General features: G+C 42.1%; 1 protein-coding gene across 4 annotated transcripts in view; it reads right to left on the reverse strand.

Annotated features, from left to right (window-relative positions):
* Window positions 1-21359, reverse strand: part of atp8a2 (ATPase phospholipid transporting 8A2) — a 564661-nt gene that overhangs the window by 300323 nt on the left and 242979 nt on the right. For all 4 annotated transcript variants that reach the window (XM_060826104.1, XM_060826105.1, XM_060826106.1 and 1 more), the window contains 4 exons: window positions 14027-14132; window positions 8766-8848; window positions 8336-8385; window positions 4066-4135 (listed from right to left, as the gene is read on the reverse strand). In XM_060826104.1, the coding sequence (XP_060682087.1) occupies window positions 4066-4135; window positions 8336-8385; window positions 8766-8848; window positions 14027-14132 (309 nt within the window). The remainder of the gene's footprint in view (window positions 1-4065; window positions 4136-8335; window positions 8386-8765; window positions 8849-14026; window positions 14133-21359) is intronic.

Below are 21359 nucleotides of genomic sequence, written 5' to 3' on the forward strand. Positions count from 1 at the left end.
TGGAAAAGTATTGGAGTCAATTAAGGAAGGAGTATCAGAACTTTAGGAAAATCATAATCTAATCAAGCAGAGTTTACATGGCTTCATGAAAGGGAAATCATGTTGTATTTGACGTTCCAGAGAACATTTGACAAGGTACCTCACAAAAGGTTAAGTCTAAGCACCGACAGTAATATACTGCAGAAAATTAGTAATGGGCAGGAAACAGTGAGTGGAGATGAGGAGTTCTTTTTCAGGGTGGCAACTTGTAATGAGTAGCATTCCACAGGGATCAAGGAATGCTGGGACTGCAATGCTTTACAATATATTATTGATGTGGAGGAAGAAAATGAAAGTACTGTAGCTAAAATTGCAGATGACACAAAAAATAAGTGTAAAGGCAGGTTGTGAGGGAAATACAACAGTTTAAAGAGAGATATTGAAATGTTAAGTAAGTGGACAAAAAGTTGGCAAATGGAATATAACATGGAAAAAATGTGAAGTTGTTAATTTTGGGACAGAGAACAACAGAACAATTATTTAAATAGAGAAAAATTGCAGAAAGCTAAAACACAAAGGGATTTTGGTGTACTTGTACATGAAACACAGAAAGCTGGCACACAGTTACAGCAGGTAATCAGGAAGGCTATGAAATGTTGGCCCTTAGTTCAAGGGGGTTGGAGTATAACAGTAGTATAAGAAGAGACTTATTGCAACCGTACAAGATGCTGGTAAGACCACATCTGGAGTACTGAGGGCAGTTTTGGTCCCCTTATCTAAGAAAAGATGCCATTTCATTGGAGGCTGTTCAGTGAAGGCTCACTTGGATGATCCACAGTATAGAGGGATTGTTATTTAGGAAAAGGCTAAACAGGATGGGACTCTACTCACTGGAATTTAGAAGAATGAGAGCTGATCTTATTGAAACGTTTCAGATTCTCAAGGAGTTTGACAGGGTAAATGCTAAGAGAATGTTTCCCATCATGGGAGAATCTAACACCAGCAGGCAGAGTCTCAGAATAGATGGGCACCAATTTAAGGCTGAGATGAGGAAAACTTTCTTCTGTCAGATGACTGAAAGTCTTCGGAACTCTTTGCCATAGAGAGCTAGGGGAGCAGAGTCCTTGTGTATTTTGAAGGCTGAGAAAAATAAATTCTTGATCAGCAGGAGAATCAAGAATTACAGGGAAAGGGGAGGAAAGTGGACATGAGAAAAGTTGGATCAACCATGATCCTATTTAATGGCAGAACAGTCAAAGGACTGAACAGCTTACTTCTGTTCCTGTTTCTTGTGGTCTTATGAACTGTTTTTAGGTGAATGTGGAAAGCATCGCTCTAAAACTAAGGGGCTGTGGGATCATGTTCAAATAACGACCAGAATTGGTGAGTGGCGAAAATAACCTCTTTTATTCAGTAGCACAGGAGAAGTTCAAGGCAGCAATAAAATTCTGAAATACAGTTCTTACAAAAGCCTCTTTATACACAGTTCTTACATAAATTAAAATTCCATTACTATGGCATTACATTGTTTTATCTATAGTACACCAAGGTTTGAAGAGCTTCTGTCCTGGGAGACAAGAGATGGGTTAAAAGATGTAAACGCTAGCTGCTACTTCATATGGGATTGAGTGTGTCTGTCTGGTCTGCTTGCATAATTAAGCGGTATGAGGCCTTTTGTCTCTTAAGTTAGTAAATGTTAGTAAAAATGCTAGACCTATATGCTCTAAATAAATTAGAAATTGTACCTGTACTTAATAAAAGAATAAAGGATATTACACTGATTACCACAGCTGGGTTGTGAGATTTGTTTACTATTTGCCAGTGTGAGTTTCATTCATTTATGCAATTTCATGGAAGTGATGTTTTGTCAGTTAGGTTCTTAAAAGGAAATGGTCCAGTTGGAAGGTACTTAGCAGGTACTTATTAATTAGGGAATCTATTCAGGTCCAGGAGATGGTTGGTAAGGGCTGATTATTATTATAATATTTCGTGGAGACATGATGGTGAGGATGGTAATGTTCTATATGTTACACTTATTAAAAGGTAAACACTGCTTGTAGCAAGGGCTGATAAGGCGTGGAAATGCAGTGATGGGTTTGAAAGGGTTGTTTTGATTAGAAAGGTTTGTTTTAAATTTGGTCTATCTTATGATAATAAAATATACTACAGATCTGTAGGTTTTATGAATGAATGAATGAATGAAACTGTGTAATCGTAAATATAGGGTTAGTAAAGGGTTATGAATGAATGAACAGGAATCCGTATTAATGAATGTAGCAAACTGGTGAGCGAGTTAACAAAGATAACCTATCGCACAATATCGCACAGGGCACTATTCAAAAATTAGTGGTGGCTTCTCAGGACAGACATAAAGAGAAGTGTTTTCTCTCTCAGAGATCGAGAGACTTTGGAACTGTGCCTCAGAAGGCAGTGGAGATGAGGTCAATGAATATTTTTAAAAGTGGCGGTGGGTAGATTCTTCTTAGGCAAGGGAAACAAAGGAAAGAGTGTCGGGAGTAGATGGAAATGTGGTATTTTATACACAAACAAATCAGCTAGGATCTTAGAGAATGGCACACCAGAAGGAGGAAGCAAATGGCCTACACTGCTCCCAATCCAGATGTTTCACCATATGGTCACTGCCTGGCACCTGTGTGGCACTAATCAGCCTAAGCTTGGATGATGTCCTGGGTCTTGATATGAATGCTGATTGTTTCAGTATTTGAGTCATGAATGGTGCTGAACATTGTGTAAAGATCAGTGATCATCCCCACTTCTAACTTGAAGATGAAGGGAAAATCATTGATGAAGCAACTCCAGAAAGGTGTGCCTCAGACATTACCCTGTGGAACTCCTAGAATGATGGCCTGGGTCCTAAACAATTGATGTCAAAGAGTGTGATACTGGAAAAGCACAGCCGGTCAGGCAACATCCTGATGAAGAGCTTATGCTTGAAACGTCGACTCTCCTGCTCCTCGAATGCGGCCTTACTGGCTGTACCTTTCCAGCACCACACTCTTCAACTCTGATCTCCAGCATCTTCAGTGCTCATTTTCTCCCTAAATGATTGACCTCCAACAATTACAACCATCTTTTTTGGAGTGGCTATGACTCCAACCAGTGGAGACTACCCACCTCCCCCCCCCCCCCCCCGCACCCCGCTCCCCCCCGATTCCCGTTGATTTCATTGCTGCCAGGTTCCTCGATACTACTCCCCCTTCAATTCATCTTCTTCGCCCATTTGTCTCCTTTGTTTGAACAAAGCTGTACTGAGATCAGGAGCTAAGCAACCTTGGTAAAAATCACCTGATGACTGAAAGGGGACTTATGGGAGAATTGATAGCTGGATCAGATTTGTTTTGGCTTTTTTTTGAAGACAGGATAAATCTGGACAATTTTCCAAATTGTCAAGTAATGCCCATGTTGTAGCTGTACTGGAACAGCATCTAGGTCTGAAGCACAAAATATGGTCAAATGACATCCCAGTTTACATAACTATCTTAGCACACAGGATAAAAATCTTGGGCTCTGTAGAATTTCTCAACCAGGATTTAATGAACTACAACTCCAACCAATTTAACTCAAATGTACATTATTTACACCAAATGCAAATGCTTTGAATTCTCAGTAAAGGTTAGATTCCCTGAAGTATGGAGACAGGCCCTTCGGCCCAACAAGTTCATACCAACGGTCCAAAAAGTAACCCACCTACACCCATTCTAATAGACTATAATCGACCTCGACTAATGCACCTAAACTATGGGCAATTTAGCATGGCCAATTCACCTGACTTGCACAGCTTTGGATTGTGGGAAGAAACCAGAGAACCAGGAGGAAACCCACACAGACACAGGGACAGCATGCAAAACTCCAACAGTCACCCAAGGTTGGAACCAAACCCAGATCCCTGGCAATGTGAGGCAGCAGTGCTAACCATTGAGCCACCGTGCTGCCCCATACATTGTGTAAATACAATATGTTCCAGTAAACATTGACTTTTTAAAAACAAATAACAGGTTAGAGTTTTGTACAGTGTTAACAATTTGTACCATTTCCATGCTTGAAAATATTAAACAGAGTACTTACTGCCCCTTTACAATACAGCCGAATCTTTCCTGATGGAATCTTAACAATCACTGACATTCTTTTCCTGGTGCTTTTGAACAGAAAAAAAAAACACAAAGTAATTATTGGCAAAAACTGAGCCACATGGTTCCTTTTTCTCCCAATAATAACTAGCTTGTCCTCATTATTTTGGATTATTAGCTGAAGTTGGAATGGCTACATCACAATTATCAATATTTTATGGTGCATTTTTCATTGGTACAGAGCACATCATTGATGTTGGTCCTCAAAAATATAAAAAGGGAAACATAACAAATGAAAGCACAGAAATTCCACTGTTTCTGCATTGAATAAGAAAATTAAGGGTGTGTGCAGGAATATAGAATTGTAGTGCTCCATGGTTTCCTTTCAAATGCTCACTGTTACAAGAGAACATTCAAGATCAAAACCAGGGTTTGATATTTCCAATCTGGATTGCACCCCAATTTTCACCCCAGATCAGAATTGAAGTTAGCCACTTAGAGAAATTTTCTGGTTAAACAACTGGGCTCAGAGCCACCCCAGCGGAAGCAGCACAGTCCAGAAATCCACATAGGCAGCAGTGGACAGAAACAGCACTAAAACTCCAACCTGTCATTTGCAGCACTATCTGTCGTATTTAAAGGATCTTTTAGCCACATTGACAGCTACTGACAGAGCTGAAAATGTGTTGCTGGAAAAGCACAGCAGGTCAGGCAGCATCCAAGGAACAGGAAATTCGACGTTTTGGGCATAAGCCCTTCTTCAGGAATGAGGAAAGTGTGTCCAGCAGGCTAAGATAAAAGGTAGGGAGGAGGGACTTGGGGGAGGGGCGATGGAGATGTGATAGGTGGAAGGAGGTCAAGGTGACGGTGATAGGCTGGAGTGGGGTGGGGGCAGAGAGGTCAGGAAGAAGATTGCAGGTTAGGAAGGCGGTGCTGAGCTCGAGGGATTCGACTGAGACAAGGTGGGGGGAGGGGAAATGAGGAAACTGGAGAAATCTGAGTTCATCCCTTGTGGTTGGAGGGTTCCTAGGCAGAAGATGAGGCGCTCTTCCTCCAACCGTCGTGTTGTTATGGTCTGGCGATGGAGGAGTCCAAGGACCTGCATGTCCTTGGTGGAGTGGGAGGGGGAATTAAAATGTTGAGCCACGGGGTGGTTGGGTTGGTTGGTCTGGGTGTCCCAGAGGTGTTCTCTGAAACGTTCCTCAAGTAGACGGCCTGTCTCCCCAATATAGAGGAGACCACATCGGGTGCAGCGGATGCAATAGATGATGTGTGTGGAGGTGCAGGTGAATTTGTGGCAGATATGGAAGGATCCCTTGGGGCCTTGGAGAGAAGTAAGGGAGGAGGTGTGGGCGCAAGTTTTGCATTTCTTGCGGTTGCAGGGGAAGGTGCCGGGAGTGGAGGTTGGGTTGGTGGGGGGTGTGGACCTGACGAGGGAGTCACGGAGGGAGTGGTCTTTTCGGAACACTGATAGGGAAGGGGAGGGAAATATATCCCTGGTGGTGGGGTCCGTTTGGAGGCGGTGGAAATGACGGCGGATGATACGCTGTATATGGAGGTTGGTGGGGTGGAAGGTGAGAACCAGTGGGGTTCTGTCCTGGTGGCAGTTGGAGGGGCGGGGCTCAAGGGTGGAGGAGCGGGAAGTGGAGGAGATGCGGTGGTGGGCATTGTTGATCACGTCTGGGGGGAATCTGCGGTCCTTGAAGAAGGAGGCCATCTGGGCTGTGCGGTATTGGAACTGGTCCTCCCGGGAGCAGATGTGGCGGAGACGAAGGAATTGGGAATATGGGATGGCTTTTTTACAGGGGGCAGGGTGGGAGGAGGTGTAGTCTAGTTAGCTGTGGGATTCAGTTGGTTTATAGTAGATGTCTATGTTGATTCGGTCGCCCGAGATAGAAATGGAAAGGTCTAGGAAGTGGAGGGAGGAGTCTGAGACGGTCCAGGTGAATTTGAGGTCAGGGTGGAAGGTGTTGGTAAAGTGGATGAACTGTTCAACCTCCTCGTGGGAGGACGAGGCAGCGCTGATACAGTCATCGATGTAGCGGAGGAAAAGGTGGGGGGTGGTGGTGCCAGTGTAGTTGCGAAAGATGGACTGTTCCACATATCCTATGAAGAGGCAGGCATAGCTGGGGCCCATGCGGGTGCCCATGGCAACTCCTTTGGTTTGGAGGAAGTGAGAGGATTGGAAAGAGAAGTTGTTCAGGGTGAGGACCAGTTCAGTCAGTCGAAGGAGGGTGTCAGTGGAAGGGTACTGGTTGGTACGGCGGGAAAGGAAGAAGCGGAGGGCTTTGAGTCCTTCGTGATGGGGGATGGAGGTGTACAGGGACTGGATGTCCATAGTGAAGATAAGGCGCTGGGGACCGGGGAAGCGAAAATCATGGAGGAGGTGGAGGGCGTGGGTGGTATCCCGAATGTAGGTGGGGAGTTCTTGGACTAAGGGGGACAGGACAGTGTCGAGGTATGCAGAGATGAGTTCGGTGGGGCAGGAGCAGGCTGAGACAATGGGTCGGCCGGGGCAGTCAGGTTTGTGGACAATGGGTCAGCCGGGGCAGTCAGGTTTGTGTACTGACAGAGTTAGGCAAGAGTATAGTGGCAGGTTGGTGGAGGGGCAGATGAGAAGAGGGTACAGCTGCCACTTGGGGCAGAGTTGGGATAAGTTGAATGGGGTCATGGGGGTGATGGGCAAATTGTGTCAGATGGGAGCAAGTCAGAGTGATGGGTATCAGGGATGGGGTCAGTTGTTGGACGGACAGGAGAGTCATTGCAGCAGGTGGAGAGGGAGTCAGATGCCAAGTCAGTGGGGACAGGTGTTTAGGTGCAAGAGAGTCAGTGATGAGTTAAGAAATTCATAACTACCAATGAGTGGACTTTAATTCCTCTAACGTCTCTGGGTTAAATATTAATATAAGTAGAAACTCTCAAGTCTCCAACTTTAACTCAGAATTGGGGAGTTTTTCAGAGGGTTCTATATGCCAGATAATTGCCAAAAGGAAATTTTAACTTCCTGGCAATTTTTGCAGTGTCAACTACTATCTGTTGCAAGGTATAACAAGATGTAAGCTGAAAATGTGTTGCTGGAAAAGCGCAGCAGGTCAGGCAGCATCCAAGGAGCAGGAGAGTCGACGTTTCGGGCATGAGCCCTTCTTCAGGAATGACGAAAGTGTGTCCAGCAGGCTAAGATAAAATGAAGGTAGGAGGACTTGGGGGAGGGGCGTTGGAAATGCGATAGGTGGAAGGAGGTCAAGGTGAGGGTGATAGGCCGGAGGTGGGTGGGGGGGGCGCGGAGAGGTCAGGAAGAAGATTGCAGGTTAGGAAGTTGGTGCTGAGTTCGAGGGATTTGACTGAGACAAGGTGGGGGGGGGGGGGGGGGGGGAAATGAGGAAACTGGAGAAATCTAGGTTCATCCCTTGTGGTTGGAGGGTTCCTAGGTGGAAGATGAGCTGTCGTCTGGAGGAAGAGCGCCTCATCTTCCGCCTAGGAACCCTCCAACCACAAGGGATGAACCTAGATTTCTCTAGTTTCCTCATTTCCCCTCCCCCCATTTTGTCTCAGTCAAATCCCTCGAACTCAGCACCACCTTCCTAACCTGCAATCTTCTTCCTGACCTCTCGGCCCCACCCCCACTCCGGCCCATCACCCTCACCTTAACCTCCTTCCACCTATCACATTTCCAATGCCCCTCCCCCAAGTCCCTCCTCCCTACCTTTTATCTTAGCCTGCTGGACACACTTTCCTCATTCCTGAAGAAGGGCTCATGACCGAAACGTCGACTCTCCTGCTCCTCGGATGCTGCCTGACCTGCTGCGCTTTTCCAGCAACACATTTTCAGCTCTGATCTCCAGCATCTGTGGTTCTCACTTTCTCTTACAACAAGATGCAATACCAGTAAACATCTGCAGAACTTATCTTCCTATTGGAAGATTGAGGCTCAGATTTCATAAAACAAGGCTTGCTGTACAATTGAAAAATGTTAATAATTTTTAAAAAACTGATCATTTAAAAGTTACAACAAAACAAGTGCATCTGCTACAGAGTCACATTTTCTAGTTTCTTAATTAAGAATTTAATTCAAATCTCAACAAATCTCTTCTTAATTGATCCAAGTTGCAGTTTTGTTTCCTTCTATACAATCCATTATTGCACCCAAGAGTAATTAATTGTGTGAAGGTTTTTGGCACATGTGATACCATTATCAGGTATGATGTAATTGCAATTCTTGGCCCATGTACTTCAATGTAACTGCAGTTGTGAGGTATTAAATGACTTACCTGGAAAATTCCAGGACATTAAGCAGCTCATAGGTCTGCTCTTCTCCCATCTACCAACGGAGAAATAAAAGTAAATTATTTCTGTCTAGCTTGCAATTTTAACTTCTCAGATATATATTGCTAGTTCTTGGCTCTATTGCAGTTCTCAGACACACACAAAACACACAGCAAAACCTATAGCACTTCACATATATAATTTCAGAACATTAGAAAATATAGTTTCTCAGTTCTTCAACAAACAGAAAATCTTGAAAATACACAAGTATTTCAATCCTGGAAATTACGTACCCCAATAATTAATTAGGAAACATATGATGTAGGACAGGAAATGTCCATCCCACCCCAAAATGTTCAACGCAACTGCAACATTAACCTCCAAATGCTGACTGCCATCCAAACTTCACAGAAAACAATTAATATGCTTACTTACAGCTTCTATAATGACAGAATCAGGTGTTCTTCCAGTGAAGATGAATCCAAACTGCTTTGCAGCTTTAACCAATGAGTTTTCATCTGTATAAAAACATATCTGTCAGCAGCCGTGCAAAGAAGCAGGTAAGACTACCACGATGATTAGTCAGTTTATTTGGGAGCACTAGCTTTCAGAGCGCTGTTCCTTCATCAGGTGGCTGTGGAGCAGTACCATAAAACACAGAAGTTAAAGCAAAAGATTACAGTGTTATACAACTGAAATGATGTATTGAACAAACCTAGACTGCTGTTAAGTCTTTCTTCTTTTCGAATGGGTTGGAGGTTTCAATTCATTAATATGTAAATATCAGAAATTCTTTTCAGTCACATTCTTAAAGTTATGGTTTTATAAAAAAAAAGGTGACATCTCAGCTCAGGCAATGCATTAAAGGTATAAGGTTAGAGTCTGTCTGTATCCCAACCTTGAGTCAGACTAGTTCTATTTCCAAAGTAGGAATTTATAAAATATTACATGGATTGACTTCCTGCAGATTGTGTGCTTTTTGAGCAAAATAAAATGTATCTGCAAATACAATTTTGCAAATGCAAATTCACCCCATAGATATGTGTGTGTGTGCATGCATATCAGAGAGTGAGAGTATGAGCGTGTGCACGTGAGTGCACATGTGTGTGTTTGCGTGCATACATGCTTGGTTAAGTGTGCAAGTGATGGGGTATAAGCTTGTGAGAGGGCATGTGCGTGGGTGAGTTTGGGGATGTAGGTGTGTGGGTATATGAGAGAGAACATGTATGCGAGAGGATCTGCATGAGTACATGCATGTGAGAGAGTGTATAGTGTCGTGGCGTCACCTGTAGTATGACATGAACCCAAGGACCCAGTTGAATCCATCCTCTTGGGTTCTGAACTTGGCCATCAGCCTCTGCTCAGCAACAATGTAGAGTGACTGAGCAGAGGCTGATAGCCAAGTTTGGAACTTATGAGGATGGCCTCAACCAGGACTTTGCATTCATGTCATGCCACAGGTGACCCTACTACCCTATACACTCCCTCTTACACACACACTCACGCAGACCCTCTGTCACACACATACACACTTTCACCCCCCCCCCCCTCCCTACAGGCTTATACTCCATCACACACACTTTACCTAGCATGCACACACACTCTCTTACGCACACTTACATGCACACACACACACTCCCTCTCTCATGCACCTGTCCATGCATATAAGTTTATGGGGTGAATTTGCATTTGCAGAATTATATTTGCAGATACATTCATATATTCAAAAGTGCACAATCTGTAGGCAGTCAATCCATGTAATATTTTATAAATTCCTACTTTGGAAATAGAACCAGTCTGACTCTATATTGGAATACAGACAGACTCTAACCTCACACCTTTCCTGCATTGGCTGAGCTGTCACTTTTTTTTATAAAACCTCGAGAATGTGACTTCAAAGAATTTCTGAGATTTATATATTAATAAAGCAAAACCTCCAACCCATTCTAAAAGATGAAAGACTTAACAGCAATCTAGGGTTGCTCAATATATCATTTCAGTTGCATAACACAGTAATCTTTTGCTATAAATTCTGTGCCTTATGATCCTGCTCCACAGCTACCTGAGGAAGGAGCAGTGCTTTGAAAGCTAGTGCTTCCAAATAAACTTGGTGGACTATAACCTTGTGTTGTGAGATTTTTAACTTTGCCTACTTCAGTCCACCATTGGCTCCTCCACATCATGACTATAATCAGTAACAGAAAAGTGGCTAAGGAACTTTGCTCTGTCTTTGTGTGCTTGTACAATATTGACTGCATTTCCTTGACTTCACCTTCACCTTATCCAGACTTTAATTAGCTTACTGTAGCAATGCTGACCACCAGAACAGAAGGTAAGATGTTGTAGTCTTTCACCAGAGGTCCTGTCTTCTGCCCTTTCAGACAGGTGCAAAGGTTCCTGCAGCACAGTTCATCACTATTGGGCCATTTTTTTTCCTGAGGCTTTGGGAAGTAATTATTATTAAAGACCACCAAGCACCAAAATATCTGTTAACATACTTCATTGTTGTTCATGGACCTCACTCTGCCCAAACTGGTTGATAACTTGCTCAACTCAGCCACAACATACCACAATGCAGATATCATTTACTCACTACACTGTGCAACTCATAAAACAAGATTTCTCCAATGTGCTCCTTATTGGCCGTCAGTTTCTACCAACTCTTGATTGGTTCAAAATGTTGCATCATCCAAAAAAAACATAAATAAATGAGGATACTGGAAATGGAATCATAGAGGTTTAGAGACGTACAGCACAGAAACACACTCTTCTGTCCAACTTGCCCATGCCGACCAGATATCCCAACCCAATCTAGTCCCACCTGCCAGCAACTGGCCACTCCATAACCTTTATATTCATATACCCATCCAGATGCCTTTTGAATGTTGCAATTGTACCAGTCTTCACCACTTCTCATGACAGCTCAATCCATACGCGTACCACCCTCAGCGTGAAAAAGTTGCCTCTTTGGTCTCTTTTATATCTTTCCCCTCTCATCCTAAACCAATGCCCTCTAGATCCAGACTCCCTGATCCCAGGGAAAAAGACTTTGTCTATTTATCCTAACCATGCCCCTCATGATTTTATAAACCTCTATAAGGTCACCCCTCAGCCTCCGACACTCCAGGGAAAACAGCCTATTCAACCTTTCCCTGTAGCTCAAATCCTCCAACCCTGGCAACATGCTTATAAATCTTTTCTGAACTCTTCCAATAGGAAGGAGACCAGAACTGCACGCAATATTCCAACAGTGGCCTAACTAATGTCCTGTACAGCCGCAACATGATTTCCCAACTCCTGTACTCAATACTCTGACCCACAAAGGCAAGCATCCCAAATGCCTTCTTCACTATCCTATCTGCCTGTGACTCCACTTTCAAGGAGCTATGAACCTGCACTCCAAGGTCTCTTTGTTCAGCAAAACTCCCTAGGACCTTACCATTAAATATATAAGTCCTGCAAAGATTTGCTTTCCCAAAATGCAGCACCCATATTTATCTAAATTAAACTCTGTCTGCCACTTCTCAGCCCATTGGTCCATCTGATCCTGATCTGCTGTACTCTGAGGTAACCTTCTTTGCTGTCCACTACACCTCCAATTTTGGTGTCATCGGCAAACTTACAGATTATACCTCTTACGCTCACATCCAAATCGTTTATATAAATGATGAAAAGTAGTGGACCTAGCACCGATCCTTGTGGCACTCCACTGGTCACAGGCCTCCAGTCTGAAAAACAACCCTCCACCACCACTCTGTCTTCTACCTTTGAGCCAGTTCTGTATCCAAAATGGCTAGTTTTCCCTGCATTCCATGAGATCTAACCTTGCTAACCAGTTTCCCATGGGGAACCAGTCAAACGCCTTACTGAAGTCCACTTAGATCACATCTACCGATCTGCCCTCATCAATTCTCTTTGCTGCTCCTCCAAAAAACTCAGTCAAGTTTGTGAGACATGATTTCCCATGCAAAGAGCCATGTTAACTATTCCTAATCAGTCCTTGCCTTTCCAAACACATGTACGTTCTGTCCCTCAGGATTCCGTCCAACAACTTGCCCACTACCAACGTCAGGCTCACTGCTTGATAGTTCCCTGGCTTTTCCTTACCACCTTTCTTAAATACTGGCACCACGTTAGCCAACCTCCAGTCATCCGGCACCTCACCTGTGACTATCGATGATACAAATATCTCAGTAAGAGGCCTGGAATATGAAACAAAATCAAAGGATACTGGAGAAGCATGGCACATCCGGCAGCATCTGTTGAGAGTTGACATTTTGAGTCCAGTGATCCCTCATAAAGGCTCAAAATGTTCACTCTTTCTTTGAGTAGATGCTGCCAGACATGTTGAGTTTCTCCAGCACTCTGTTTATTTCATTTTCCATAGTTTCTGCCCTCTCTCCTAAATCAAAACAGTTGCTCTAAATCAATTTTTCCTCCAAAGCACGCAAGGTCATTTTCTATAATGAAGGTATGTTAAACAATTAATTGCATTTACATTGCATTAATTCATGAGGTTAATGTGAATGACAAACCAGATAATCGAGAAAACAGGGTTCCTCGATCTCCATTTTTGCATTAATCTGTGGTTCAAAATGACAGTATCACTGGTATGCTAGAAACATGAGAGACAAGGACAAAAATACCTTAATGTTCCTTTTTTCTGAAGAAACATGCCCAATTTATATCCCAGCATATTGTTTGTGAAGAGAAAATAAATTACTAACATCAGCACTCCTATTAAGGAATTAATGAATTACACCCATCTGCTTTGATTTGTAATACAATATTTATCTGAGAAACTGTGTTCTATAATGTCAATACTCACGATCATCAGTTTTGTGAATTGAGCAAATCTAACTGTCAAATGACTGACTGCCAGCTGCCCAAGTATGTGGAAATAACATTTGGATAGACAAATATTTCATTTAAGACTGAATATCTCAGAGGATCTGTTGCCACCATGAATACAATTGGAGTGATTCAAGATCATTCGGTACAAATGACTATAAATATCAAAAACATTTTAGTTTAAATATATTAAATGTGCAAAGGGTACACAAAGATAACGTTCCTGCATCTGACGGATTAAAAATTCTTTTGTCAGCAATCTCTGCTGCTCAATCAGCATTATATACAACTAATGTTGTGGTTCTGGAATATAAACTAGAGGAAGAGCTTCCAGCTAAGTAGTAATGGAAAGGACAGAAAATAATCAAGAAGATTAATGTTACTATTACCCAAATAAAACAACAAACCTGCACACAACCCCATAATGAGCTTATCCAATGACATCCATGCTTTTGGACAACCATGGAACACTGGCCCGAATCTCCCCTTCACCAAATTATCACAGTAACAAAAGGAACAGAACAAAGAGAATTTATCTCCTTAATTGGGAACCTATGCATAATTGGAATCCATCCTCTCAAGTTAAGACGTTAGAGAAACGTCATGTTATTATGCAAGAGATACACGGAACACAACTGAAGCAAACAATGTACACAATGTAACTTTGAAATAATGTTGTAAAAATTATTCTTATTGAAGAACTTTGATTTTCTCTTTGTCTTTAAATTGCACTGAAGTACACCAAAACTATTGGAGTTACTTTTGACAATTGTAGATATTGTGCATTGATTTTGATTCTACAATTATTATTTGTAGCTTCTCTCCATCATATCCCAGTACCTCACCTGGTGATGAAGCCTGGTAATAAATGTCATTTCCATCTCTCTCAGGGACAACTGTGTGGCAAATTGCCATCATAATGAGAAACTCCCGGATCTCACCAGATGTTGGCTGAAATAAAGCATATATAATCAATGTATATTGCTAACTCAGTAACTATGCTCCTTTGTAATTGTCTTATATTCTCAAACTTATTTACTTGATTACGTACACATTCAAATTTCATACAGTTTAGAGAATCCACAACACACGTTTACTGTACAACATAATGCAGTTATAGTGCAATGAGGGGTCTTCATGAACTTACACTATAGTTCCTCTTTCTTTGGTAGCACAGGCAGATGCAACTGTACTCTCACAGCCATAGAGTCATGGAGTAATACAACATGGAAACAGGCCCTTCAGCCCAAACTGGTCATAAAGTCATAGGGCACAGAAGCAGACCCTTCGGTCCCAATCAGTCAGTGCTGAACTTAACTCGAGGTAAATGTTTAGTATCAGAGATTCATGGACACTCCCAGCCTATTTGCAAAGTAGCTTACAATATCAAACCCCAGTACTGCAACGGACTGCATCCTCTGAAACATCAAGCCTTTTAATTACTTTTTTTTGAAGAGGTGACGAAAGTAGTGGACAAGGGGAATGTCACTGATTATATGCTAAATGTTTGCTAACATTGAAGCTCTGAAATCGATTAGAAAATAGAGTGAATGGAAGGAGACAGAATCAGGACAACAGACAGGTTGTGGCTAGTGGGAACAGATTTTAACTCATCAGGTAGGTACTGAAGTTGGGAAATTTCATGCTAGTGTGTCAGGCAAAGATCTGTATTGCTGCATCAGTTATTCACAATATTCATAAATTAATTAAATGATTGGATAGAAAGCACATAGATGCAAATTTGCCAGCAACAGATTGAAGGTATTGTAAGCTGCATAAAATTATAAAGATAGATAAATTAATGGCCAAAACCATAGCAAGTGAATGTCAACACACACAATGTGGTCATCTATTTTAACCTAAAGATTATACAGCATCTTTTAAATAGTGAAATCTTGGAAAAACGTGACAGCCCAAATATACAGATCAGTATAAGGTGATGAATTAGTACAGAAAATAATCAAAAAAGGCTAATGGAATGTCGTCCATTTTATTTTATGAATTAGAATACCTGTATGAGGGGCATATGTCTTGGTTTGGATATAAAAAGCCTTGGTTAGACCACACAAAGTGTGACCAGTTCTCAGCATCATATCTTAGGAAGCAAATATTTTCATTGGATGGTGTGAATGACAACTGAATTCCAAAAGTTATAAGGAGAAATTAAACAAACTTGGACTGTTCCCCCTGGTGTTTAGAAAACTAAGGGAAGTGGTGTTGGAAGTTTCAAGATATTAAGAAGATAGTTTAGAAAAAGAGAAACTATTTCCAGTAGCTGTGAAATTCAGATTAAGTGGTGTAGTGTAAAACAATAGATTTAGACCATTCTAGAATGAAATTAGCAATTAAAATTCATGTTGGATTAATTCTGACATTAAAATATAACGCTGTTCCTTTATTGCCTCTCAAGTCAAAAACCTGGAATTCTCTCCCTAACGTCAGCGTGGGTGTATCTACACGAAGTGGATTACAGGCAGTGCAAAACATCTTTGCAAGGGCAAGTAGAAATAGACAATAAATGCTCGCCCAGGTAGTGAAACCCACATTCCCTGAATCATTTAAAAGACGAATTGATTTTAAAATTGACTGCACAATTAATTTGGATCCAAAAAACTGTGAGGGCAAAGGCAGGCATCTGGAATTAGGTCACAGCACTGCCATGATTTTACTGAATGTCAGTATTAGGTTGAAGTGTGAGATGGTCCATTTATATTGCTGTACTCCCTTTCTCTTAGGGGCAAATTGAATCCTGACTACAGTTATACTGGTGCCTTGAACTCAAAACAGAAAATGTTCTGCAACAACATTAAATTTGATGAACAAATATACAAACTCACACGGTTTGAACTTGTCAAGCAACAGATCATCTGCGCAACAGAAACAAGAATTTCAACAATTCTGTCTGCTCTGCATTTTCTATACTGTGGTTTATTCAAGATTTACAATATCAATTCTCCCATCTGAGACAACTTGGTCACTTCAACAAATTCATTTCAACTATTAATCCTGATCAATAGAAAATTTGATCTTAAATCCATTCACTTCACTTCAGGAGAGCTTTGATAGACTTCCATCTTGTATACATACAATTCTGTAAACCGGTGTTCATAGTTCAGTTCAGAAAAAGCATTAGCAGATGCTAACATTAAAAAAAAAGGATAGGTATCTTAAAATTACTGACTGAAGCTTGAAGGTAGCAAGCTATCGAAGAAACTGATTGCAGCACACAATTTAGAAAAATGGAAGTCATACACAACAGGTACAGAACTATTCTAATGGAGCAGTTAAATCAACTGAAAAGTTGAAGCAAACAAGAGCAAGAAAGCTGATATAAACTGAACAGGTGAAGTTAATCAAAATAGCCAAACTCTTTTGTCAAAACCATGGGCTAACACTGTCAAGTTTGAATTGAATGTTAGGTCTTCCTGCTCAAATTTTTTTGCTGGAAATCCAAAACAGGTTTCATTTTCAAAAGACTAGCAAATTAATTTATCTAGCAAGGATTGAAGTAGCTTGAAAAACCCAATTTCAGTTGTGCTTTGAAGAATGTTTTGTTGGTGTATTTTGTTTAATCCCTACTATTTTTGCAAACTGCATTCTGGCGAATAAAATCAAGTGATGTAGAACAATTCAATAAAGAGTGAATCTTGGTAGACATCAGAACTTAAAGACAGGTTAGACAGACTCCAGGCATTTACTTTTCTAGTTACAATTTTACTCCAATTCTTATGACAGAATTCCAACACACCAATTAGTTATGCATCCAATGTACATAATCAGAATCACGATTGGATTGTAATTTCTCTGGATTTGAATCCCTAACAGATAGCACCAGAAAGCAGGGTGAAAGTTTGTCTTGCTGTAGCTTTTGGTCCAACTTTTCTGCGCCGATCAAACATCACAATCTGACCTAGTCCCATTTGCCAGCATTTGGCGCATATCCCTGAAAACTGTTCCTGTCCATTCATTCTCCAGTTGCCTTGTAATCTGGAGATGTTGTACTTGTACCCACATCCACCACGTCCGCTAGCAGTTTGTGCTGTACACGCACCACCGTATGCGTGAAAAATCTTTCCCCTCTCACCTTAAACCTGTTCCCTCAAATTTTGCTTCACAATCCTCCCCCCACCCCACCATCAAAAAAAGGTCTTGGCAATTCACCCCATCCATGCCCCTCATGATTTTATAAACCTCTATAAGGTCACACCTCAACATCCAAAGCTCCAGGGGAAAAAGCCCCAACTATTCATCCTCTCCCCATAACTCAGGTCCTCCAGTCCTGGCAATATCCTTGTAAATCTTTTCTGTACCCTCCCAAATATAACAGCATTCTTCCAATAAGAGGGAGTGTAGAATTGTCTGTAGTATTAGAAACACAGAATCCCTACAGTGGGCAAAGAGGCTACTTGGCCCATCTGGTCCGCACCAACCCTCCAAAGAACATCCCATTCAAAACTGCCATCTCCCCACCACCCCATCATGTATTTCCCATGGCTAGCCCACCTTGCCTGTAAACTCCAGGCAATTTCATCATGGCCAATTCTCCGAACCTTCTCATCTTTGAGCTGTGGGAAGAAACCAGAGCAAACCCAAGCAGACATGGGGAGGATGTGCTAACCCCACACAGACAGTGGCCTGAGAGTGGAATCGAACCTGGGTGCCTGGCACTGTGAGGCAGCAATGCTAACCACTAAGCCACAGTTTTCTAGAATGCATATTCTAGAAGTGGCCTTACCAATATCCTATACAGCTGCAACAAGATGGCCCAACTCCTATACTCAATGATCAGACAAATGAAGGCAAACGAGCAAAATGCCTTCTTCACTACCCTGTCTACCTGCAACTCCACTTTCAAGGAAAAATGCACATCCACTCCTTTGGCAACACTCCCCAGAGCCCTAGTGTATAAGTTCAGTCTTGGTTTGCCTTAACAAAATGCAACACCTCACATTTCTCTGAAATTAAACTCATTCTGCCACTCCTCTATACACTGGCCCATCTGATCAAGATCCTGTCATATTCTTAACCATGCCTCCTATATTCACATTCAAATCATTTATACAAAAGACAAAAGGCAGTGGAGCTAGCACCAATCCTTTTAGCACACTGGTCACAGGCCTCCAGTCTGAAAAGCAACTGTCTACCACCACTTACCATCTCTTACCTTCAAGACAATTTTGTGTCCAATTGGTTAGCTCCCCCTAGATCCTATGTGCTCTAACCTTACTAAGCAGTCTATCATGCAGAAGCTAGGCAAACACTTTGTTGAAGTCCATAGAGGCAACATGTACCACTTCATCCATCTTCTTTGTCACCTCTTCAAAAAAACTCAATCAAGTTAGTGAGACATGATTTCCCAGGCACAAAGCAATGCTGACCATCACTAATCAGTCCTTTTCTTTCTAAATGCACGTAAGTCCTGTCCGTCAGAATCCCCTCCAACAACTTACCCACCACTGATGTAAGGTTCACTGGTCTATAGTTCTCTGCCTTTTCCTTACAGCCTTTCTTAAATAAAGGCACATTAGTCAATGTCCAGTCTTCCACCATCTCACCCATGGCTGTCAATGATACAAGTATCTCAGCAAGAGACCCGCAATCAATTCCGTAGCTTTCCACAAAATTCTAGGAAACACCTGGTCAGTCCTAGGGATTTATCGACCTTTATGCATTTTAAAGCCTCCAGTACCTCCTCTTCTGTAATATAAATTCTTTTCAAGATATCACAATTAATTTCCCCAACTTCCATGTCCTTCCAAATGACGCAAAATACTTGTTTAGTATCTCACCCATCTCTTGTGGTTCCAAACATAGACAACAACATTGATCTTGAAGAGACCTTTTACACCTTCCCGAGTTAAGACAGAACTTACTGAGAAGAACCAAGTTCTAGATGCATCACTTAGGCCATAAATGTATTAATTTAACCTCAGAGTTAAGACGGAAGAAACACTTCCTTTTGAGTTGACCTCCCTGCAGAAATAAAGCATTAGTTAGCAACTGACCCATGTTGCCAAATACTCCTTAATAACCAAGCCAAGAAAAACTTCATTACTGTTTTTTTCTGCCATATGTGAAGCTACTCTTCTATCTTGTTCCCAAATTTTCTTGAAAGCCTTGTGCCAAAAGCTTGCTTTAGCCTTTTAAGACCAATCAGGAGATACCTTTTCTATTCAAAGTTTGTGAGAAGATTTGTAGATCGGGTGCTCGTTTTTAGATTAGGTTAGATTAGATTACTTACAGTGTGGAAACAGGCCCTTCGGCCCAACAAGTCACCACACAGACCCTCCGAAGAGCAACCCATCCAGACCCATTCCCCTATATTTGCACCTTCACCTAACACTACAGGCAATTTAGCATGGCCAATTCACCTAACCTGCACATTTGTTCTATCACACAACCTAGAGCCCTGTTTAGAATTGTATAAATCTTGTGATTGCAGCAAAGTGCCTGGGAGAACCCCTGTATTGGTAACGAGTACAATAGTTTGTTTTGACCAGAACAGAAGACTCAATATCCCAGTTGAGAAGCGTTGTTGTGGTTCTGTTCGCTGAGCTGGGAATTTGTGTTGCAGATGTTTCGTCCCCTGTCTAGGTGACGTCCTTAGTGCTTGGCATGCCTCCTGTGAAGCGCTTCTGTGACCTTTCTCCGGCATTTATGGTGATTTGTATCTGCTGCTTCCCGTTGTCAGTTCCAGCTGTCTGCTGCAGTGGCCGGTATATTGGGTCCAGGTCGATGTGCTTATTGATTGAATCTGTGGATGAGTGCCATGCCTCGAGGAATTCCCTGGTTGTTCTCTGTTTGGCTTGTCCTACAATAGTAGTGTTGTCCCAGTCGAACTCATGTTGCTTGTCATCTTAGTGTGTGGCTACTAAGGATAGCTGGTCATGTCGTTTCGTGGCTAGTTGGTGTTCATGGATGCGGATCGTTAGCTGTCTTCCTGTTTGTCCTATGTAGTGTTTTGTGCAGTCCTTGCATGGTATTTTGTACACTATATTGGTTTTGCTCATGCTGGGTATCGGGTCCTTCGTTCTGGTGAGGTGTTGTCTGAGAGTGGCTGTTGGTTTGTGTACTGTTGGGAGTCCTAGTAGTCTGGTTGACAGTTCAGAAATGTTTTTGATGTATGGTAGTGTGGCTAGTCCTTTGGGTTGTAGAATGTGCTCATTCTGTTGTCTTTCCCTTAGGCATCTGTTGATGAAATTGCAGGGGTATCCGTTTTTGGCGAATACATTGTAGAGATGTTCTTCTTCCTCTTTTTGCAGTTCTGGTGCCCTGCAGTGTGTTGTGGCCCTTTTAAACAATGTCTTGATGCAACTTCTTTTATGTGTTGGGGTGTGTTGCTAACACACAACAGAGAGGACACCACAACACACCTGGGTTAGAAACCTCTCCCACAGACAGATCACAGACACGGACAGAACAATACTGGCCAAGGGACTCAACTACAACCACAGGGACGCCAAGACAGCAGACTTCCTAGCAGCACTAGAATGCACACTCAGAAACAATGGACTGACAGAAGAGACACAACAAACAGTGAGACAAAGTATTGTACCCCTGATAACAAGGAAAAGACAAACACATAACCTCAACACCAAGGAGACGGAAGAACTAAAAGCACTAAGAAACGATAAGAACATAATCATACTACCAGCAGACAAAGGCAGAATGACAGTCATACTGGACAAAGCAGAGTACATCCAAAAAGTACAACAACTACTTGCAGATACCAACACCTACGTAAAGTGGGAGTTTGACCCCACCCCATAGCTCACCAATAGGATAAACAACACACTGAGGAACCTACAAAAAAACGGACAGATAACCAGGTTTGACCTACAGAGAATGAAACCTGAAAGCAACAACACCCCCAGATTCTATGGACTACCTAAAGTGCACAAACCAGACATCCCACTCAGACCCATAGTATCACTACCAGGGACACCATCACACAAACTGGCTAAAGAGCTACAGCAGAAACTGAAACACCTGATCAGCAGATCCAGATATTCTATACAGTCAACACAAGAATTATTCAACATCATTAGGAATATACACATAGACAAGGAAGAAACTATGGTCTCATTCGATGTAACGGCACTGTTCACCTCTATTGACAAAACCCTAGCCAGAGAAACAATAGCCAACCTGTTGGACATACAGAATGGACAACAAGAC

The sequence above is a fragment of the Hemiscyllium ocellatum genome, chromosome 6, assembly GCF_020745735.1.
Source record: "Hemiscyllium ocellatum isolate sHemOce1 chromosome 6, sHemOce1.pat.X.cur, whole genome shotgun sequence".
NCBI lineage: Eukaryota > Metazoa > Chordata > Chondrichthyes > Orectolobiformes > Hemiscylliidae > Hemiscyllium > Hemiscyllium ocellatum.